The 22,967-nt window shown below is 42.1% G+C and overlaps 1 protein-coding gene across 1 annotated transcript; it reads right to left on the reverse strand.

The window, feature by feature from the left end:
• Positions 1–606: 606 nt before the first annotated feature.
• LOC111981402 (grpE protein homolog 2, mitochondrial) lies at positions 607–8,085 on the reverse strand. Its single transcript, XM_024012638.2, has 4 exons — positions 7,902–8,085; positions 1,824–1,983; positions 1,593–1,674; positions 607–1,231 (listed from the first exon to the last, which is right to left on the reverse strand). The coding sequence occupies exons 1-4, from the start codon at positions 7,982–7,984 to the stop codon at positions 906–908; spliced, it is 651 nt and encodes a 216-aa protein (XP_023868406.1). The 5' UTR covers positions 7,985–8,085; the 3' UTR covers positions 607–905.
• Positions 8,086–22,967: the final 14,882 nt, after the last annotated feature.

Below are 22,967 nucleotides of genomic sequence, written 5' to 3' on the forward strand. Positions count from 1 at the left end.
ACAAGATATTTTGTTTCCTTGTCCCGATGCGAAACAATGGACATATAACTACGTTGTATTATTTATGAATAGCAACGGGATATAGGAGATTGACTATATTCAGTCAGTTCGACACCTTTTATAAACTAGTAAACACTTGCAGTTCGGTCGTCAATCAAAGCATAGTAAATAGCCTATTCGCCTGTATTGGCCTATGAAACACGCACAAGAAAAATGTATGTGCCATAAAACAATAAGTGGATTTCAACTCATTGTTACCACTTTATATGGGACGTGTTAATTCACTCACAGGAGACGAAAAATAAGCATCATGCTCTCCCTCATCCGYGAAAAKAAATTAGAYTGCAGCCAACCAATGTACAAAAATAATAGGTACTGAGAGCTRGGAMAGACAGCAGACTGACAAACCATCAGTTTCCCTGTCATTGCTCACTTTTTGACTGACCGGTACCTGTCCTATCAATAAGTCACTAGAAGATGCATGTTGTTCATTCAAGTGGGAGAAGGCTATACAGACTTTCTGACTAGCGAATTGAAACTTTTAAATGAAAAGCCTAGTTAAGTTTATGAAGTAGCCGGCTTACATTGAGTCTTATCGGTTATTTAGCCGACGACCGGCACTTATGGAAAACACCAACACATTCACATGATTAGGCACAATCTAAAAATTATTATATTCTAGAAGAATGTGAACAAGCCCATTATTTTCAGATTGTAAAATACAGAAAAAGGGTCAAATAAATTGTTATATATACACATRACTGTACATAATGAGAAAGTAACCAAATGGGAACAACCCACTAAAACATTAAAATCATTCAAAAACTGAAAGTATTGCTGCAAAACTAGAACTGTAAGGTGCAGATAGTAAAGTACTACAGCGAGGGCAGAGACTAGCACAAGCCCTAGTTCTGCTCCTGCTTCATCACAGCGATGCCCACCTGGGCATGACGAATGGTGCGTCCGTGRAGCTTGTACCCATCCTGTTTCACTACAGTAACGGTGCTGGGCTCYCCTCCCTCAGCAGGAGTGTGGCACACTATCTCATGCTGGTAAGGGTCRTATTTATCCCCAACAGGGCTCATCTTATTCAGGCCGTGCTTTGTGAAGATCCCCTGCAGCCTGTCCTGGACCTGAGCCAGCCTCTGGCCCTCCTCTTCCTGCAGGTTGTCTGTAGTCTTCTCTAGCAGGTCAGCCACCTCAACCAGTTCACGGCAGAAACTCTGGATCCCTGTTTGAGTGGTGGTGAGGGAGAGGAATTAGAACTGCACAAAGTAGAGCAGTGGGGTATTTTTTGGGGGGGGGAACAATATACAAAAGTTGAACGATCATTGGAAAAATAAAATTTTATTGAGTAAATGTATTTTGTAGTAAATGTAGTTTATTTTCATTTTATKAATTGAAGGATATTTATTGATGTAMAAATAGGATTTTACAGACTTTAAGGTTGTGWCATTAGATTTGGGGAGGAATCGSCAGAAATTCTGGTGGGAAAAAATTGGGGTCCCCAGAAATTCAAGCGAAAATGAATACCACTGAAGTAGAGGGACCATACTAGGTATGATGTCAGGGTAGGAGAAAAAACAACTCACCAAAAAGCTTGGCGTCTTGGACAAACTTCTGAGTTCTTTTTCGAACGTTGTCAGAGTCAGCCATGGCCCTTTTGTATCTTTCCTGAAATACAATACMGTATAGTACATCATACGTGATTTAATTATTTGTATTTCCAGGGAAAAATCTAAACAAATCTATGCCGGCTGTAGGTAGCACCAGTCAAGACAAAGAATCTTCCTCCTTACTCTCACCGCCATCGAGGCTCTTACCGTGAGCTCCCTGACCTGCTCCTCCAGCTTGCTGGCCCTCATCTCCAGCAGTCTYACATTGGTCATMGCATGGCTGGAGTCATCTGTGGTGTCATCACCATTGCAATTATCACCTGTTCCCCAATGCTTTGCCGCTGTGCTGTACAGGCCAATCAAAGCCCTGGAAAGCAAAACACTATTCAATTGTGCACCTAGCAAGAGACCATTTGGCTAGCGGTGTTTCTGTAGTGTAGGCTACAATGTAGGCCTACAAGTAATGGCAGAGTTTGGAAAATTAATGTCCTCCTGATTAATACAAATCATCATGAAATCCTTCTGCCAGGAAGGCCTACTTTGCAGTCAACATTTAGTYGAAGGTTTTTTGGGAAAGGCTTTAGAAATTAATTCAAACAGCACATGACTGAATTGCGCGTCTCGAAGATTTAACCAATACTTCGGACCAATTTTTTTGTAATATTTTTAGTATTTTATCCCCCTTTTATCCTAATTCCAATTACAATCTTGTCTCATCGTTGCAACTCCCCAACGGGCTCGGGAGGCGMAGGTCGAGTCATGCGTCCTCCGAAACATGAACCGCCAAACTGCGCTTCTTAACACCAACCCGCTTAACCCGGAAGCCAGCCTCAATGTGTTGGAAGAAACACCGTTCAATCGACGACCGAGGTCAGCCTGCAGCCGCCCGGCCCGCCACAAGGAGTCTCTAGAGCGCGATGAACCAAGTAAAGCCCCTCTGGTCAAACCCTCCCCTAACCCGGACGACGCTGGGCCAATTGTGTGCTGCCCTATGGGACTCCCAGTCACGGCCGGTTGTCGTTCAATTCTGTGAGCTGCTCTATGCAACAACCAGTTGAAAGCTGTGCGCTCTTGCTGCCAATGCAGCCTGATATTCCGCTGAAACTAGCTATGTGTGTGGCACGCATGTTAATATATTTCACGTGCTTTGCGATTGTGTAGGCTACTTTGTGCATAATTTCTCTATTGCACTACATAATTGATACGGCATACACCTGCACTACACTGCTTTGATACACATGAGTGGGGATTAAGAAGTGAGTATATGCAAAAATGTGGGTATACGGCAACATATACCCTCCACTACACCACTGGAGCGAGGGATAAATACCCAAGACGTGGAGATGATGGGGAACAGTGTGTATATCACTGTCTTTGCCAAAACTTTGCAATATTTAGATACATTTTTAGATGAACTTCTCKGAGTATTGTTCCGTTACCTTTTTTYAGTATGTTGTCAAAAACRCTTTYTGAACTATTGGGATTTTCGTAGATGATATGTAGCAAAGCCTGGAGTAGATCCACAGATGATGCAATCTCTATTGTACTCAACACTGCCCTTTCCCACCTGGACAAAAGGAACACCTACGTGAGAATGCTGTTCATTGACTACAGCTCAGCGTTAAACACCCTAGCGCATCACTAAGCTAAGGACCTTGGGACTAAATGCCTCCCTCTGCAACTGGATCTTGGACTTCCTGACGGCCCCCCCCCAGGTGATAAGGGTAGGCAACAACATCTGCCATGCTGATCCTCAACACGGAGGCCCCTCAGGGGTGTGTGCTCAGTCCCCTCCTGTTCTCCCGGTTCACCCATGACTGCGTGGCCAAGCACGCCTCCAACACCATAATAAAGTTTTTTGCTGATGACACAACGGTGGTAGGCCTGATTACCGACAACGATGAGACAGCCTATAGGGATGTGGTGCCAGGACAACAACCTCTCCCTCAACGTGATCAAGACAAAGGAGATGATCGTGGACTACGGGAAAAGGAGGGCCGAGCACACCGCCATTTTAAATCCACAGGGCTGTAGTGTAGCAGGTTGAGAGCTTCAAGATCCTTGGTGTCCACATCACCAACAAACTATCATGGTCCAAACACACCAAGACAGTCGTGAAGAGGGCACAACAACACCTATTTCCCCCCAAGAGACTAAAAAGATTTGGCATGGGTACTCAGATCCTCAAAAACTCCTACAGCTGCACCATCGAGAGCAGCCTGACTGGTTGCATCCCCACCTGGCATAGCAACTGCTCGGCCTCCGACCGAGCAGCTCAGCCTCCGGCGCTACAGAGGGTAGTGCGTACAGCCCAGTACATCATTGGGGCCAAGCTTCCTGCCATCCAGAACCTCTATACCAGGCGGTGTCAGCGGAAGGCCCTAAAAATGGCCAAAGACTCTAGCCACCTTTGTAATAGACTGTTCTCTCTGCTACCACATGGCAAGCGGTACCAGAGCGCCAAGTCTAGGTCCAAAAGGCTTCTTAACAGCTTCTACCCCTAATCAAATGGCTACCCGGACTATTTGTTGTGGGGTTTTTTTTTAACACTGCTGCTACTCACTGTTTATTATCTATGCAGTCACTTTACCCCTACCTACATATTACCTTAATTGCCTCGACTAACCTGTACCCCCCACACATTGAATCAGTATCAGCCTCGTTATTGTTACTCTTTAATTTTTTACTTTTGTTAATTTAGTAAATATTTTTCTTAAAAATGGCATTGTTTGTTACGGGCTTATAAGAAAGCATTTCACGGTACAGTCTACACCTGTCGTATTTGACGCATGTGACAAATACAATTTGATTTGAAGAGGGGGATCCCAGCTTTCTATCCCTACTTTTTTTCTGAAATTCTAAATATGCGCTATTATTATTTTTAGTATTTTTTTTTGTTGTATTTTAAACAAATACTTTTTAGCAGCATGGTTAAGCATTTTACCCCTTGGCAATTCACAGTGAGTGTATAGAGGAGTGGGGCAAAATGTAACACTGGTCAATTGTAGAGTAACTTTGGATAACACGCAACCCTAACTCAACATTTTTTGGGCGTGACTTAAACTGTGATGAGACAGATTACATATTTAGAGWGCAAGAGTAGTGGCAACCAGGGAAAGTGTTGGGTGAAAAGATTGTGACATGAAGTGATTTCTATGTGAAGTACAGGCAGGGGGCTTGTTACCCCGGGTGGCGGTTTACCCCAAGTTACCCTAACAGGTAGGCCTACATTATATTCACTGTGTTTATGCAAGTTTTGGGGAAATCTTTGCCTGTGTGTGTGTAGGTTTCGCGCCCCTCTGAAGCATGATTCCGGAATTAGGGAGATTTTTAATTAGAGAAGAAATAACTAGCATTGAAAAAGTTAATTGAGGATACTATAGTTATCACGTTTCACATTGCATTTATTAACTTTAAAAAAGGTAAGAAGTATTTTTAATTATAGTGCTGATCTGCACCCAGAAGCTCGTTAGCTAGCTAGCTAACATTAGATCTGGTCACACGTTAAGCCAACTTAGTTCAAAGCATACACATTAAAACCAGTAGATAGTGCTGACGTCATCCACTTATTCCYATGGAAAACTCTCAATGGCACATGAAGCCGGAAGTATGAATTTGAAGCGTGCCATTTTGCTGAATGGCACAAAAAAAGTTGCCATAACTAGCAAAGGATCATGGTCGATGTAGTCGTTTTCATCCTGCCTGAGAGAGTCAACCCAAAGCTGCTAGACGTCAGCATCAATACGGGTAACATTTGKCTCRGAAAACGTACCTCAATCCAGGGATGAGAAATGCATTGACCTCCAAATTGTTCCACTATCCCAACTGTTACACAGAAGATTGAAGGACTGCTAACTTAAAAACTAGCAGTCGTTTAAATCTTCTCTGTGTAACAGTTGGGATAAAGGGCAATTCGGAGTACAACGCATTTCTCATCCCTGGATTGAGGTATGTTCTCCAAGCCATATCTCGCACCGGCTMCACAATGTCTTAATATAGATAGAAATGCTGTCCGACCCTAGTGCAGGCYGTAAGCAAGCTGGTCAGATCGGCTGGCTAGACCTGCCATAGGATATCAACAGTGAGCACAGTTACATGCATACAATAATGCGTTATTGTGAATAGTCAGATTAATATAACAATTTGTTTAAAACGTTTACATCCTTTGCAAGAATAACGATTTCCCTAATAATCCTGTTTACATGGACACCTCTGAAATCAGTCTAGCTGATGGGACTTTGATAAATGCAGAAAACCGCCAATCAAAACAAACTTTCTACCACATTGACCATGTTATTTTTGTGAATAATTTTTTATTTGTATGTGAAAACTATTTCTAAGATGCATACTTTCAGTTTTTCCAAACACACTTCACTCACACATAAGAGGGAGACTTGTGCTACCGGTGCTGCACATGTGCAGATCAAATTTGCCACTGCAACGCCCAATTACATGTTCTAATAGTTTGAAAGATTGCTCAGAAAACCAGGTGTTTTAATTGGTGTRTGCTTACTTCGRTTTTGACCTTARGCCAAACAAGATAAGCAGAGTATGGTGTTTACAAGACTACTCCCATAACTGCCATAATCAGTTTAATATTGAATTATTAGTGTGTATGTAAACATAATCTGTGACAACTGTTGGCTGCTATTTAACTGAGAGTTTGTCTGTCAAATCTRTGTATTGGCCGGCAACTTTCATAGARAAACACCCCTGAATTATTTGTGCCATTTGACAAAGAAAATGACAGCTGCGTTGTAAGTCCTGCGACCCCCAGCACATATGACAAAATCAACAGTACAAAACAAAAGATATTGATCTGTTTTAARCAAATGATCTTGTTGAACAAAAACCTTTATACTAACATCCCCCATTTTTGGTCAAAAGGGATGTGTAATTCCCACTGAGGTATATAGAAAGGTAATTCCCCCCAATTTGATGTGGTCAAAACGTCTGTTTATGTAATGTAATAACATACTGCCCACATCATGGAAAAGAGCGTAAATATAAATTATTTACATATTCAATTATTTTGCTATATCTTAATTTAAGATGATAGTAAATGAAGCAAACTGAAGATTTTTCTTCTATAATCACATTTCTCACTAGTTTAACCATTTAGCTAATGATTTTAAAAATGCACAATTTAACTGGGCGCTCTAGTCTAGAAATAGCTCCCATATTGAATGTGCAGCAGCTCCTGGTTCTAATRTCAGTAACCAGGTTTCCATACAACCTTTTTARAGTAAAGTACATGTAGGATAAACAATGTAATCACAGACTTGGTGGAACTACAGATGTCGTAAACTTTCCAAATGTCAACAAAACAAAATTTGCTAGACAATGTGGGATCTTTATGTGTCGGTAAAATTAATTATGTGAGAAATGGCGGTGGAAACGCTTTTATGCGCACATATTGATATAATAACCATCATATCGAAGTAAATTTAGAGTCACGTGATGACATGTGCGGTCCTCCCACTACGACTCGGTAAAGTATGCAGTTTATTATACTACAGATCAAATAAGTTATTAACTTCACAGGGTGGTGAACGTGCAAGGTGATGGGCTTGATGCCCCTTTTCATAAATATCGAGGGGCTTTATTCAGACGATCGATGCTTGGCTGCTGTTTGACAAATACAAATAATTTCGCTCTTTTGTCCATACTAATCTCATCATATAGGCTATACCCTACACCCGCACTGTATATGCAAGATGTTGGCTAGAGTGCATTTGCCAACATCAGTGAGCACATTCGCTATATAACGCACATTTTCTTTGTGACAAAATCGCCAGTAGTTAAATGCGATAGAAACCCATTTAACTTGTATTTGTTATTCGGTACATAGTAATTTAACTCCATGTTAAATTACTATGTTTATGTTTAAATCATCACGCAAAGACGAGTCAATTTGATGGAAACATTTATGGTGGGAAAATGCACATTATTTTTATGCGGATTTTWGAATATTCGCATGAAAATCTGTCGCCAATTGGGATGGAACGCTATTTTATGGCAGCAGCCCATTCCTTCGAYTTCCCTACAAATAGCTAGTTAACTCGTTATGAAGCATAAATTAGCTAGCTAGCGACCACTGACTTAATCTAAAACTGTCAAAAGTGAGCTAACCGTTAACGCTATTAAACGAACTAATTTAGTTAAAAGCAACGTTAGCTAGCTAGCTTTTGCACAGCAAGCTTGTTCCCGCAGCGTTGAAAGTTGTGTCTTTACTTTACACTSCATTTTTTTGAATAGCTAGAGGGATATGTTGACAAACCTCACCTGTGATCATTCGACAAAAATAGTTGTAATCTGCCGACGCAGTTGAGACATTTCCCAGCCAAGAAAATACCGTGCATGGCCATATTATTCAGACTGTTTGCTAGTTACATTAAATTACAGCAGAACAAAGCCAGACCTGCGGAGAGAAAACCCTTGCGGGGGCACACGGAACGGGTCGGCTGTGGGCGGGKTCGTTCCCCACCACCACAAGTTTTCATTTGCGGAGGCTTTCCAGACAGACAAGCGATGGGCAAAGCTGGGTTCGTTCGCTCAGTGGGTTCTTATTCGATGAGGTTTAACGGTGGTTGGCATCCAATAAATGTTGCATTACCGCTACCTACTAGACTGGAGTATAACTCCCTTTACTATTGTATTTTTAAATCAACAAAAAGAAAATACAACAAATACACTACCATCTAACACTACACTCACAAATAATAATAATAATAATAACCATACTCCCCTATTTAACCCTCCTGCTGTGATCCGGTCGAATTGGACCAATTTACTATTTTTATTTAATCTGATTGTCATAAGGTTCCATGACTTTGTCCACAAAGGGCATCTGAACACACAAAATAAATGTTGATGATTTTGGGTGTTTTATTTAACTTTTGTACACCTGTGGTGTTCCCGGTCAAAAATGACCAGTCAATAGAAATGAATGTGTGAGATTACAATTAGTGTATAAAATTGAGTTCAGGCACATGCTAATTCATCAGATGAACACACTTCCTCTCCCAGACCCCCACACGCGGTGGCGGCTCAGGTGCGGGACGCAGACCCCGCTCCACCACTGTCTCACCCCACTTTGGAGGCACCTCTGGTGCGTGGACCCTCGTCGCCGACCCCGGACTGGAGACCGTCGCTGGAGGCTCCGGACTGGGGACCCTCGTTGCGGGCCCCGGACTGGGGACCGTCGCTGGGGGCTCCGGACTGGGGACCGTCGGCCTGGGGGTCTCCGGACTGGGGGACCGGTTGCTGCGGGGCTCCGGACTGGGGACCGTCGCTGGGGGCTCCCCCCCACCCCCCTCCACCGGACTGGGGACCGTCGCATGGGAGCCTCCGGACTGGGGACCGTCGCTGGAGACTCTGGACTGTAGGGCGCGTCATGGGAGGCTGGGCGTGCCGTGACTCCTCACTGGAGGCCTTCGGTGCCATGGGATCATTCACTGAGAGGGCTTCGTGCCATGGATGCATCACTGGAGGCTTCTTGCCATGATCATCACTGGAGCTTCGTGCCATGGATCATCACTGAGAGTTCTCTTGCCATGGATCATCACTGGAGGCTTCTTGCCATGATCATCAATGGAGGCTTCGATGCCTGGATCATCACGGAGTGAGGAACGGTATTGGCATCGGGTACGTGTAGCTGCCCAGGATTCACCAGGCTTGGGAGACATACAGGAGCCTGGTGCTGGCAGCAGGCACAGACTCACCGGGCTGGGAGACATACAGAGGCTTAGTTCTGGGCGCAGGCACAAGGACTCACCAGGCTGGAGAGACATACAGGAGGCTTTGTCCTTGGCAGAGGCACCGGATACACTGGGCCGTGGAGGCGCACTGGAGGTCTTGTAGGAGTAAATGAGATATATAGGACAGCACATAGATGTATAAAATGGCTGAACATTAAAAATAGATCACAGTAATGAAAGGGAGACACATGGTCTGCTGACCTGACACTAATGAAAGGGAGAGACACATGGTCTGCTGACCTGACACTAATGATAAAGAGATTCATAGTCAGCTGCTTCTAAAATGAAGGCTATAGGTAGAGTCTGCTGATTCATAAAGGCAAACAAAACAAAGAGTACATTGACACATTATGCTGCACACTAAAGATAGAGGGACCCATTGGTCAGCTGCTTCTAAAAACATATAGGACAGAATCTGCTGATTCCAATAAAGGCAAGCTGAACAGGGAGTACATTGACACATTAATGAAGGGAAGTGAGACATTATGCTGACAAACTAAAAAGATAGAGGGTCCAGCCACCATTATAATCTAACTGAAAACAGATATGGGTGTTATAGGGCATGAACCAGTAGGAAGCTTGAACTAAAAGATAATGATGGTGAAAGACTTAAGAAATGAAAGGTCATTTACATAAGGGATGGACATAGTGCTATGTGTGTATAAATATAGGAGCTAAGGCTCTGGGAAAGGAGGTGTGTTCCGCGGGGTGTGTTCCGCGGGGACATGCCAGTGGGCTGTACAGTTGTAATAAAAAGCATGTTTGATTTTAAAAGTTCTTGAAAGCGTTGTATTTGAAATGATTTTCCACGACAGTCTCGAGTTTAGAGCTGACACAACCCGTTCTGGCTGGATGCTCACCCTAGCCCGGCAGATGCGGGGAGCTGGGATGTAGCGCACCGGGCTGTGAACGCGCACTGGAGACATTGTGCGCTCCACCGCATAACACGGTGCCTGACCAGTACAACGCTCCCCACGGTAAGCACGGGGAGTTGGCTCAGGTCTCCAACCTGACTCAGCCAAACTCCCTGTGTGCCCCCCAATTTATTTTTTTTTGGGGGGGGGGCTGCCTCTCGGGCTTCCTCGCTAACCGTGTACGTCTCGCCGACTCCATTCTCCGGTATCCCTCCTCGCACTGCTCAATTGAATCCCAGGCGGGCTCTGGCACTCTCCCTGGGTTGACCGACCACCTCTCTACTTCCTCCCAGGTTGTTTCATACTCCTGGCCACGCTGCTTGGTCCTTTTGTGGTGGGAAGTTCTGTCACGGCCGTCGAATGAAGTAGACCAAAGCGCAGCATGGTGAGCGTACATATTCCTTTATTAAGAATGAAGCCGACAAAAAACAATAAACAATACAAAACGACCGTGAAGCTTAAGAGGGCTATAGTACCCCAAACAAAGACAACTTCCCACACTGAAAGGAGGGAAAAGGGCTACCTAAATATGGTTCCCAATCAGAGACAACTATAGACAACTGTCCCTGATTGAGAACCATGCCCGGCCAAAACATAGAAATACAAAATCATAGAAAACAAAAACATAGAATGCCCACCCCAGATCAGTCCTTGTTAAACTTTGACACAAAGTAGTCTGTGATAAATAGCACAAGATGTTTCATCTGAGTATTTGTTATAGTCAAAATAATCTATACATTATGCTTTTTTTAAACTCAAAAACAAGTTGTATGAGCTCAGGTCAATGAGGCCAACAGGCCATAAATAGAAAATAGAAGTTCAAAACTTGTAATGTTCACAAGAACTTAAGTTGATAAAAAGATCTAACACAACATTAGGTGATAATAGATGTATTATTATGGATTTATAATCAGCTATAATGAGGTGGCCATTTTGGACTGGGAACACAGAATTAATTTACATGAAATGAACACAACAGGAGGGTTAACTCTATTTAGTCATACTTCAGGCCAACAGCATGAAAGGATGGGACACCACCACTTAACTGCCCTTCTGCTCACCTAGGAACCTCCCTCCTTTACACTGCTGCCACATGCCCATTTTTATTTTACCAGGTAAGTTGACTGAGAACACATTCTCATTTACAGCAACAACCTGAGGAATAGTTACAGGGGACAGGAGGGGGATGAATGAGCCAATTTTAAGCTGGGGATGATTAGGTGACAGTATGAGGGACAGCTTGGGAATTTAGCCAGGACACCCCTACTCTTACGATAAGTGCCATGGGATCTTTAATGACCACAGAGAGTCAGGACACCCATTTAACGTCCCATCCGAAAGACACCACCCTACACAGGGCAGTTTCACTGTTTCACTGCCCTGGAGCAATGGGATCTTTTTTTTTTTCACCTGAGGAAAGAATGCCTCCTACTGGCCCTCCAACACCACTTCCAGCAGCATCTGGTCTCCCATCTAGGGACCAACCAGGACCAACCCTGCTTGACTTCAGAAGCAAGCCAGCAGTGGGATGCAGGGTGGTATGCTGCTGTCTCGTAAGCTTAACACCTGTAGCAACGTAACACAGTCAACATAAAAGCTTGTATAGGATAACTTATTTACATTTACATTTAAGTCATTTAGCAGACGCTCTTATCCAGAGCGACTTACAAATTGGAAAGTTCATACATATTCATCCTGGGCCCCCCGTGGGGAATGAACCCACAACCCTGGCGTTGAACCCATGCTCTACCAACTGAGCCAACTTATATATCCTAACATCACTTTGTCGGGAAAAGACTCAACATCAAAATTCAAAAGAACAAACAATGACTCTTTTGTTTCTCTGTTTCTGTTTCTGTCTGCGTCGCACCAAACGACGAGCATCACAAACACGGGGAATCTTCCCCTTCAGTTGGTCAGCTTTCACATTTACCGCTACCAAAGTAATCACTCCTTTCAATGGCGCCCTTTTCTTGAGAGCAAAACAATTCACATCTCTTGTCCCCATTCGTTTAACACGGAGCGCCTGCTCCCTCTGACCAGCAGAAACACATACAATTATCACAAGACAACCTCTGGTTACCCTCACTGATTCCACAGCACCCAACTCTGTTTTCATCCGTGCTGAAATCTCAAATGAATCAGCCAAAATGCAAGGGTCCACTTTTTCCAAAAACTTCACTCCTACCATCACAGACTCATCTTTATCCTGACCCTCTGAGCAAGCCTCGGTTTCCGAGAACTTCGCCACACCTAACAAGTCTTCTTGAACTGCACTGTTGGTTAAGGGCTTGTAAGTAAGCACTTCTACACTAGCTGTACTCGGCGCATGTGATAAATAAAGTTTTATTTGATTTGATTTTGTTCTTGCCTTGTCAAGGGACGCCATTTAACCGGCTGTCACAATCTCCGTACAATCAGCATGAACCCCTCTTTCAGTGGGTTCGCCTGTGCATGTCAGTACAAAAACATTTTGCAACGTTGCAGTTAGAAATGCTATGCATAGAACTGACATGATTCCTTAGAATCAGAGAGGCATGTTTGCAGTGGTGGAAAACGTACCAAATTGTCATACTTGAGTAAAAGTAAAGGTACCTTCATAGAAAATGACTCAAGTAAAAGTCACCTAGTAATATGTTACTTGAGTAATAGTCTAAAAGTAGTTCGTTTTAAATATACTTAAGTATCGAAAGTAAATGTAATTGCTAAAATATACTTTAGTATCAAAAGTAAAAGTATAAATCATTTAAAATTCTTTATATTATGTAAACCAGAAGGCACAATTTTCTTGTTTCTATTTTATTTATGGATAGCCAGGGTCACACACCAACACTCAGACATAATTTACAAACGAAGCATGTGTGTTTAGTGAGTCCGCCAGATCAGAGGCAGTAGGGATGGATGTTCGGTTGATAGTGCATGAATTTGACAATTTTCCTGTCCTGCTAAGCATTCAAAATGTAACGAGTACTTTGGGGTGTCAAGGAAAATGTATGGAGTAAAAAGTACATTATTTTCTTAAGAAATTTAGTGAAGTAAAAGTAGTTAAAAATATTATTAGTAAAGTAAAGTACAGATACCCCAAAAAAACTACTTAAGTAGTACTTAAAAGTATTTTTTACTTAAGTACTTTAGATCACTGCATGTTTGTTCAACATAATACATTTCTATTTGAACGTTGGACAACGTTGTGYCCGTCCTCCTGCTGAACGCGGCCCTGGCCTTCTCCCTACCTATGTGAAACTAGCAACAATAACGAATTTGAGGTTCCCCTTCAAAATAAATGTCCTTCGTTTGAAAGTGATGCAAACAGATACAAATTTGAAAGATACAAATAGTGGAATCATTCCATATTTGTACTAGATATAGCCCTTGATCATGACTCTAAGTTCCATTACATTACACATACGAGTCATTGGACGAAGGCGTCTTCTGTAGGTGGGAGTTTTGTTTACAGCCACAACGCTCGGTCTGAACATTAACACGCATCGCTTGCAGTACGGTTTTGAAAGCAGAAATAATAATAATTTTTAATTATACCCACCCTTACGGTTCTTGCATGGCCATATTTCCTTGTTACAGCACTTGTTAACGGAAAACAGACGGAAGACAGAGTGGATTACCTGTGCTAATTAGCTATCTGCATCTTCGAACACCTGTGTGTAAACGGAAGACGGGCGCCACAAACGTGTTGTCACTGAAAAATATGGTYGGCTGCAACTGTTAAAACCGGTTATGTAAGTGTGTATTTTGTACAGTAAGTGATTATTTTGCATTTATGAAATTATTTTGATGTGATATTAAAGTACAGGGATTTATGTTTCTAGAACCGTATTGCAATTGAGAATCGACTCACTGTTTTGGCTTCCAGAGCCAATTTTCCCTTTATACAGAACAAGTAAGGTCCTTGTACTAAGGAGTAACGTTAGGCTCCTTTCGTCCAATATTGGGCTAGACTAGATAATGCTAGAGAATGTTACATAATTTAAGATTAAATACAATAATGAATGAGTTTGACAATAAACAGAAAAACACTGTTTAAATTACACTGTACTGCACTATACAGCCWTAGCTATGAATTGTGCACCCTGAAACAAGGAATCAGCTTACAYAGKGACACCCACAGAAAACAATTCTCAGGACTTTACACAAATATTAGCATTTTAGCTCTTATTGCAGGACTTTGACTGTGGGAAATCACCTCATCTCTTTCAGGTAAATTACCCACTCTTTGTTTGTTGACAGGATGGGTGCACAACACATAGGTAAAGCTGTACMGTGCATATACTGTAAGTATGCCCATACCCGATTCCACAAGGCTTAGCCCTCTCAGTTGAAAYTTGTGTCCCTTCAGTTTTAGTTTAATAGTGCCTTCAGAAAGTATTAACACCCCTTGAGTTTTTCCACTTTTTGTTGTGTTACAGCCTGAATTTAAAATTGATTAGATTGAGATTTTGTTTCGCTGGCCTACAGACAATACCCCACCCATAATGTAAAAGTGGAATTTTTACATTTTTAACAATTAATTAAAAATAGAAATCTTAAATGTCTTGAGTCAATAAGTATTCAACCCCAGCGTGTGGAGTTGCCTCGATGCTGACTAGTCTCCCAGTCCCTGCTGCTGAAAAACATTCCCACAGCATGATGCTGCCACTACCATGCTTCACCRTAGGGATGGTGCCAGGTTTCCTCCAGACGTGACGTTTGGCATTCAGGCCAAAGGGTTCAATCTTGGTTTCATCAGAACAGAGAATCTGTTTCTCATGGTCTGAGTCCTTTAGGTGCCCTTTGGCAAACTCCAAGCAGGCTGTCATGTGCCTTTTTAATGAGGAGTGACTGCTTTATATAAAAGTACCATGTATGTCAAATGTATATGAAAAATGCATGTACACTACCGGTCAAAAGTTTAGAACACCTACTCATTCAAGGGTTTTTCTTAATTTTTACTATTTTCTACTTTGTAGATTAATAATGAAGACATCAAAACTATGAAAAAACGAATAAAATAATAAGTGTTAAACAAATCAAAATATATTTGAGATTTGAGATTCTTCARATAGCCACCCTTTGCCTTGATGACAGCTTTGCGCACTCTTGGCATTCTCTCAACCAGCTTCAACTGGAATGCTTTTCCAACGGTCTTGAAGGAGTTCCCACATATKCTGAGCACTTGTTAGCTGCTTTTCCTTAACTCTGCGCTCCGACTCATCCCAAACCATCTCAATTTGGGTGAGACCGTGGGATTGTGGAGGCCAGGTCATCTGATGCAGCACTCCATCACACTCCTTCTTGGTAAAATAGCCCTTACACACCATAACACCTTSTCCTCCATGCTTTACAGTGGGAAATACACAYGTGGAGATCATCCGTTCACCCACACCACRTCTCACAAAGACACAGCGGTTGGAACCAAAAATCTCMAATTTGGACTMCAGACCAAAGGACAGATTTACACYGGTCGAATGTCCACTGCTTGTGTTCCTTGGCCCAAACAAGTCTCTTCTTMTTATTGGTGTCCTTTAGTAGTCGTTTCTTTGCAGCAATTCAACCATGAAGGCCTGATTCACACAGTCTCCTTTGAACAGTTGATGTTGAGATGTGTCTGTTATTTGAACTCTGTGAAGCATTAATTTTGGCTGCAATTTCTGAGGCTGGTAAATCTAATGAATTTATCCTCTTCAGCAGAGTTAACTCTGGGTCTTCCATTCCTGTAGCGGTCCTCATGAGAGCCAGTTTCATCATAGCGCTTGATAGTTTTTGCGACTGCACTTGAAGAAACTTTCGAAGTTCTAGAAATTTTCCGTATTGACTGATCTTCATGTCTTAAAATAGTGATGGACTGTTGTTTCTCTTTGCTTATTTGAGCTGTTCCTGCCATAATATGGACTTGGTATTTTACAAAATAGGGCTATCTTCTGTATACCCCCCCCCTACTTTGTCACAACACAACTGAATGGCTCAAACACATTAAGAAGGAAATAAATTCCACAATTGTTTTTATATATTTTTTTATTTAACCTTTATTTAACCAGATAGGCAAGTTGAGAACAAGTTTTCATYTACAACTGCGGCCTGGCCAAGATAAAGCAAAGCAGTGTAACACAAACAACACGGAGTTACACATGGGATAAACAAATGTACAGTCAATAACACAATAGAAAAATCTATATACAGTGTGTGCAAATGAAGTAAGATTAGGGAGGTAAGGCAATAAATAGGCCATAGTGGCAAAATAATTACAATTTAGCATTAACACGAGTGATAGATGAGCAGAAGATGAATGTGCAAGTAGAGATACTGGGGTGCAAAGGAGAAGAAAAAAAAAATAACAATATGGGGATGAGGTAGTTGGATGGGCTATTTACAGATGGGCTGTATACAGGTGCAATGATCGGTAAGCTGCTCTGACAGCTGATGCTTAAAGTTAGCGAGGGAAATATAAGACTCCATCTTCAGCGACTTTTGCAATTCGTTCCAGTCACTGGCAGCAGAGAACTRGAAGGAAAGGCGGCCAAAGGAGGAGTTGGCTTTGGGGATGACCAGTGAAATATACCTGCTGGAGCGTGTGCTACTGGTGGGCGCTGCTACGGTGACCAGTGAGCTGAGATCAGGCGGGGCTTTACCTAGCAAAGACTTATAGATGACCTGGAGCCGGTGGGTTTGGCGATGAATATGAAGCGAGGGCCAGCCAACGAGAGCATACAGGTCACAGTGGTGGGTAGTATATGGGACTTTGGTGACAAAACGGATGGCATTGTGATAGACTACATCCAGATTTGCTGAGTAGAGTGTTGGAGGATATTTTGTAAATGACATCGCCGAAGTCAAGGATCGGTTGGATAGTCCGTTTTACGAGGGTATGTTTGCAGCAGAGTGAAGGATGCTTTGTTGTAAATACGAAGCCAATTTAATTTTGGATTGGAGATGCTTAATGTGAGTCTGGAAGGAGAGTTCACAGTCTAACCAGACACCTAGTATTTGTAGTTGTCCACATATTCTAAGTCAGAACCGTCTTGAGTAGTGATGCTAGACGGGCGAGCGGGTGCGGGCAGCGATCGGTTGAAGAGCATGCATTAGTTTTACTGCATTTAAGAGCAGTTGGAGGCCACAGAAGGAGTGTTGTATGGCATTGAAGCTCGTCTGGAGGTTTGTTAACACAGTGTCCAAAGAAAGCCAGAAGTATACAGAATGGTGTCGTCTGCGTAGAGGTGGATCAGAGAATCACCAGCAGCAAGAACGACATCATTGATTTATACAGAGAAAAGAGTCAGCCCGAGAATTGAACCCTGTGGCACCCCCATAGAGACTGCCAGAGGTCCGGACAACAGCACCTCCGATTTGACACACTGAACTCTATCTGAGAAGTAGTTGGTGAACCAGGCGAGACAGTAATTTGAGAAGCCAATGCTGTTGAGTCTGCCGATAACAATGGGGTGATTGACAGAGTCGTACTCCACGCATATAATTATCTGTAAGGTCCCTCAGTCGAGCAAATTAACTTTTAAGAAGGCACACTGTTAATTGAAATGCATTCCAGGTGACTACCTCATGAAGAAAATGCCAATAGTGTGCAAAGCTGTCATCCAGGCAAAGGGTGGCTATTGAATCTCAAATATATAATTTATTTTGATTTTTTAACACATTTTTGGTTACTAAATGATCCATATGTGTTATTCATAGTTTTGATGTCTTCACTATTATTCTACAATGATTTAATTAGTAAAAATAAAGAAAAAGTAGGTTGAGTGGGATTTCTAAAACATTTGACCGGTAGTGTATGTAGAAGAAAAGTTGTACAATAACAAAAAATTTGTCCTCCGAAGAGGGGTTAATAGAATTATCTGTAAGGTCCCTCAGTCGATCAGTGAATTCAACACACAGATTCAACCAGAAAGACAGGGAGGTTTTCCAACTCGCACAAGAAGGGCACCTGTTGGTAGATGGTAAAAATAAAAAAGCAGACATTGAGGTATAATTTACACTTTCGATGGTGTATCAATACACCCAGTCACTACAAAGAACAGTTTGTCCTTCGTAACTCTGTTGCCGGAGAGGAAGGAAACGCTCAGGGATTTCACCATAGAGGCAATGGTTACTTTAAAACAGTTACAGAGTTAATGGCTGTGATAGAAAACTGAGGATGTATCAACAACATTGTAGTTACTCCACAATACTAACCTAAATGATAGAGTGGAAAGAAGGAAGCTTGTACATAATACAAATATTGTAAAACATGCATCCTATTTGCAATAAGGCTATAAAGTGAAACTGCAGAAAAAATTGGGCAAAGAAAAACTTGTCCTGATGGTTGGGCAAATCCAACAAAACACATCACTGAGCACCACTCTTCTTATTTTCAAGCATGGGGTGGTGGCTGCATCATGTTATGGTTTGCTTGTTAATGACAAGAACTAGGAGAGCTCTTAGGATAAAAAGAAATGGAATAGAGCCTTAAGCACAGGCAAAATCGTAGAGGAAACCTGGTTCAGTCTGCTTTCCAACAGACACTAGGACACAAATTCTCCTTTCAGCAGGACAATAACCTAAACACCAAGGCCAAATATACACTGGAGTTGCTTACCAAGACGTCATTGAATGTTCCTGACTGGCCTAGTTACAGTTTTGATTTAAATCAGCTTGAAAATCTATGGCAAGACTGAAAATGGCTGTCTAACAATGATCAACAACCAACCAATATTGTACAATCCAGGTGTGCAAAGCTCTTAGAAACTTACGCACATGATTCTAACATGTATTGACTCAGGTGTGTGAATACTTATGTAAATGCGATATTTCTGAATTTCATTTTCAAAAAATCTGCAAACATTTCCTAAAACATGTTGTCACTTTGACGTTATGGGGTATTGTGTGTAGATTGGTGAGATAAAAAAAAGTAATCCATTTTGAATTCAGACTSTAACACAACAAAATGTGGAATAGGTCAAGGGGCATGAATACTTTCTGATGTCCCTATATAAAAATAGCAAAAAAAGTAAAAAACGATTGAGTGACAGGTTGGCGCAAAATCTGTCTCTGCTGCCCTGTATCAACATAATGGACAGAGTGTGACGTGGTATGTGTAGGGGGGCTATGGAAAGCCACTGGAGCAGTTAGCTATGACTCCTTTGGTTTTCCATAAAAAGCGGGGAAAAACGCTTCTTATCTGTGGTAGGCTAAGTGAATAACATGATATGCCTCCGGCTGTAATATTTGATTTCGATATATAATGGCGGGGTCAAGTTTACCGTTGAAGCTGCTTCGCTCAACTCTGCCTCACACCCCACACCACTACAGAGTTTAGTTAGTTTAGTTAGCTAGCTGTAAAAAGTGTTAGTGTTTTTAGCATTAGCCATATTTAGCTAGCTCGAACCAGCTAATCTGCCACTGCCATGCTGGATATCAGAAATTGGCTTAGCCAAAGTACCCAAACAAAGCCAAAGGAGAGCGATGAGCAGCAGCAACGTCAAACCAGTGAGGCCTTCACCAAGCCCAGCAGCAATGATGCTGCCGAGCACCAGATAGCTCAGCCTGCAGAGCCTTCCCCCTCTTCCACAAGCGCTGCCAGGATAATGGCTCCACAGCTCCCTCCTCCTCTCGACYGTTCCTGACGATTTTGGAACAGAGGAGCCATCCCAGGTTAGCTTAGAATCCTACCGTAGCTGCAGGTTTTMTGTCCAAAAATKTTCATTTAATAGCAACTGGATCATAGGAAGAGAGTGGCTGGAATACTCGGTGACTGTAGATGCTGCCTTTTGTTTCCCATGTCGAATGTTCTGTGTTGGGTCCAATGTTAACGTAGACAAGGCCTTCACCCTGTATATAGCCTCGCTATTGTTATTTTACTGCTCGTTTTTAAGTATTTGTTACTTTTATTTCTTTTTTTTGTGGTATTTTTCTTAACTGCATTGTTGAAGACCTTACAGTGAAATGCTATAAGCATTCGACGCATGTGACAAATACAAATTGATTTGACACCAGAGGAAAGTTCAACTAATTCAAATGGCAWTTGAGGGGGATCTTACAAGAATATTTCGGGGAGAATGGAATGATTGCTTATTCAGGATGTTCGATAGAGTATCAAGTAGGCTGCAACTGTTCTGAAAAGGTAAACAATCTAGCGCTGTCCATGGTGCTGATGGAGCGCAGCTGTTTGTAATAGGGTAATTCACCTATCTATCTTGTAGCCTATATTCATTACCAAAACGGCATTGCTTTATTGTGGAAGGCGCTGTCCATTGTGCTGATACAGTGMAGCGGAGATAGGATACAGATTTCGCACCAACCTGTCACTTCAAAAGCACTGAATGAGCTCGGAATTTGAACTTAGTTTGTTGTGGGATAGCGTAATATAAGCAGAATCGAATATAATTTCAATGCAAGAACCTGCCACGTTGGTATAAAGGGATCGGGAGACAGGCGCAGGAATGYGTAATAGGGGGTTTTATTTACCCAAATTACAGCGTGCCATGTAAACGGGGACGAAGACGGGGACGAAGACCAAACAAACACGTATACAAAACACAGGGTTGAGACCCAAACAAAAGAGTGAGGAGTACCTCGAATAAATACACNCAGCGTGCCATGTAAACGGGGACGAAGACGGGGACGAAGACCAAACAAACACGTATACAAAACACAGGGTTGAGACCCAAACAAAAGAGTGAGGAGTACCTCGAATAAATACACMAACGCATAATGATACCACACGGGACGAGACCCGTAATCATCTGTGCAATACACGCGGCACGAAAGCCAAAACAACACAGCACAGGTACTCACACGACCAACRGACATTGGAACAATAATCGACAGCCCAATGGCAAACAAAGGGCACATTTAAACAATTACAATCAGTGGTAATGGGGACCAGGTGTGCGTAATGACAGTTCCGGAGGGATGCGTGACAGAACCCACCACAATTGTGTCAATTCTGTCCCCTTGCCGATTTCACTTTATCCTGGTGTCGGGTCTGAGTATGCCCCTAAGGCAATTTATAAAAACGAATACATCCACAGTGGGATTTCAAATTGTAATGATTTTTTTTTCTCAAACGAATTAATTGTTGTATTTTATTTTAAATTAWATAACATTCCAACCTTGTTTAGCATTATCTAGTCCAATGGCGCTCTGTAGAGTTGGTATTTTCTTAAGTTTTCTCATGTCAATTAACTCGTGACATTCCTGGATTACTCCTCATATTAATAGTCTGATTTAATTAACACCGCCATAGTCAGTTTAAAAAAAGGTTTAAGCAGGGTTTCCCAATCTAGGGGGATTTGAAAATGKGGTTGCGAGAGAAAATTTGTGCCTGGTTCATTGAACCGCGGATACATCAGACACCTCCGGTAGCAACTAGGTGTGTTTGTAATCAACAGAGGAGGTTTCTGTTTTCTTCCAACAAATGCTATATCTTTTGAATGGTTTAAGCAACAAAATATTGTGAACCCCATCACTGGAAGATCAGACTCTCAGGAACACGTATGTAAATCAGACTGGAAGAAAAAGATCATCATCAATAATGATGTTCTATTCACACAGAAGAGCATACAACATYATTGGCTGATGATCTTCTGAACTTCGCAGTACCTTTCTGATGCATTTCAGTCACTTCACACCATACTGTCTTCAGACTTAAATACTGTAAAAAATACTGATTTGTAATAGGCTGTCATAGCCCAAATTTAAAACTAAACATTGGCCATTGATTATAAAAAAAATTACGTGGTGGGGTCACAAAAAATGGTTGATATCAAAATGGGGTCTTGGGCCAAAAAAGTTTGGGAAACCCTGGGTTGAAGGGTAGRAAGCATGAGTTTTTACACACCAATATAACACAGTGTGGTCAAAGACTTAGTAACATCGTTGTAGCCATGATCTGGTTACCTATACAGTGCATTTGGAAAGTATACAGACCCCTTGAGTTTTTCCACATTTTGTTATGTTACAGCGTTATTCTAAAATGTATTAAATAGTTTCCCCCCCCTCATCGATCTACACACAATACCCCATAATGACAAAACAAAAGCAGGTTTTTAAAAGTTGTTGCAAATGTATAATTTCTTTAAAAAACTAAAGTATTCAGACCCTTTACTCAGTACTTTATTGAAGCACCTTTGGGAGCGATTACAACTTCGAGTCTTCTTGGGTATGAAGCTACAAGAATGGCACACTTCTATTTGGGGAGTTTCTCCCATTCTTATCTGCAGATCCTCTCAAACTCTGTCAGGTTGGATGGGGAGCGTCGCTGACAGTTATTTTCAGGTCTYTCCAGAGATGTTAGATCRGGTTCAATTTCGGGCACTGGCTGAGCCACTCRGGGACATTCAGAGACTTGTCATGAAACCACTCCTGYGTTGTCTTGGCTGTGTGTTTAGGGTCGTTGTCCAGTTGGAAGGTGAACCTTCACCCCAGTCTGAGGTCCTCATTGCTCTGGAGCAGGTTTTCATCAAGAATCTCTCTGTATTTTGCTCCGTTCATCTTTCCCTCGATGCTGACTAGTCCACCAGTCCCTGCCACTGAAAACTGTGGGACCTTATACAGACAGATGTGTGCCTTTYCAAATCATGTCCAATCAATTGAATTCACCACATGTGTACTCCAATCAAGTTGTAGAAACATCTGAAGGATGATCAAMGGAAACAGGATGCACCTGAGCTCAATTTCGAGTCTCATAGCAA

Source organism: Salvelinus sp. IW2-2015, linkage group LG20 (genome assembly GCF_002910315.2).
Source record: "Salvelinus sp. IW2-2015 linkage group LG20, ASM291031v2, whole genome shotgun sequence".
In the NCBI taxonomy this organism is placed as follows: domain Eukaryota; kingdom Metazoa; phylum Chordata; class Actinopteri; order Salmoniformes; family Salmonidae; genus Salvelinus; species Salvelinus sp. IW2-2015.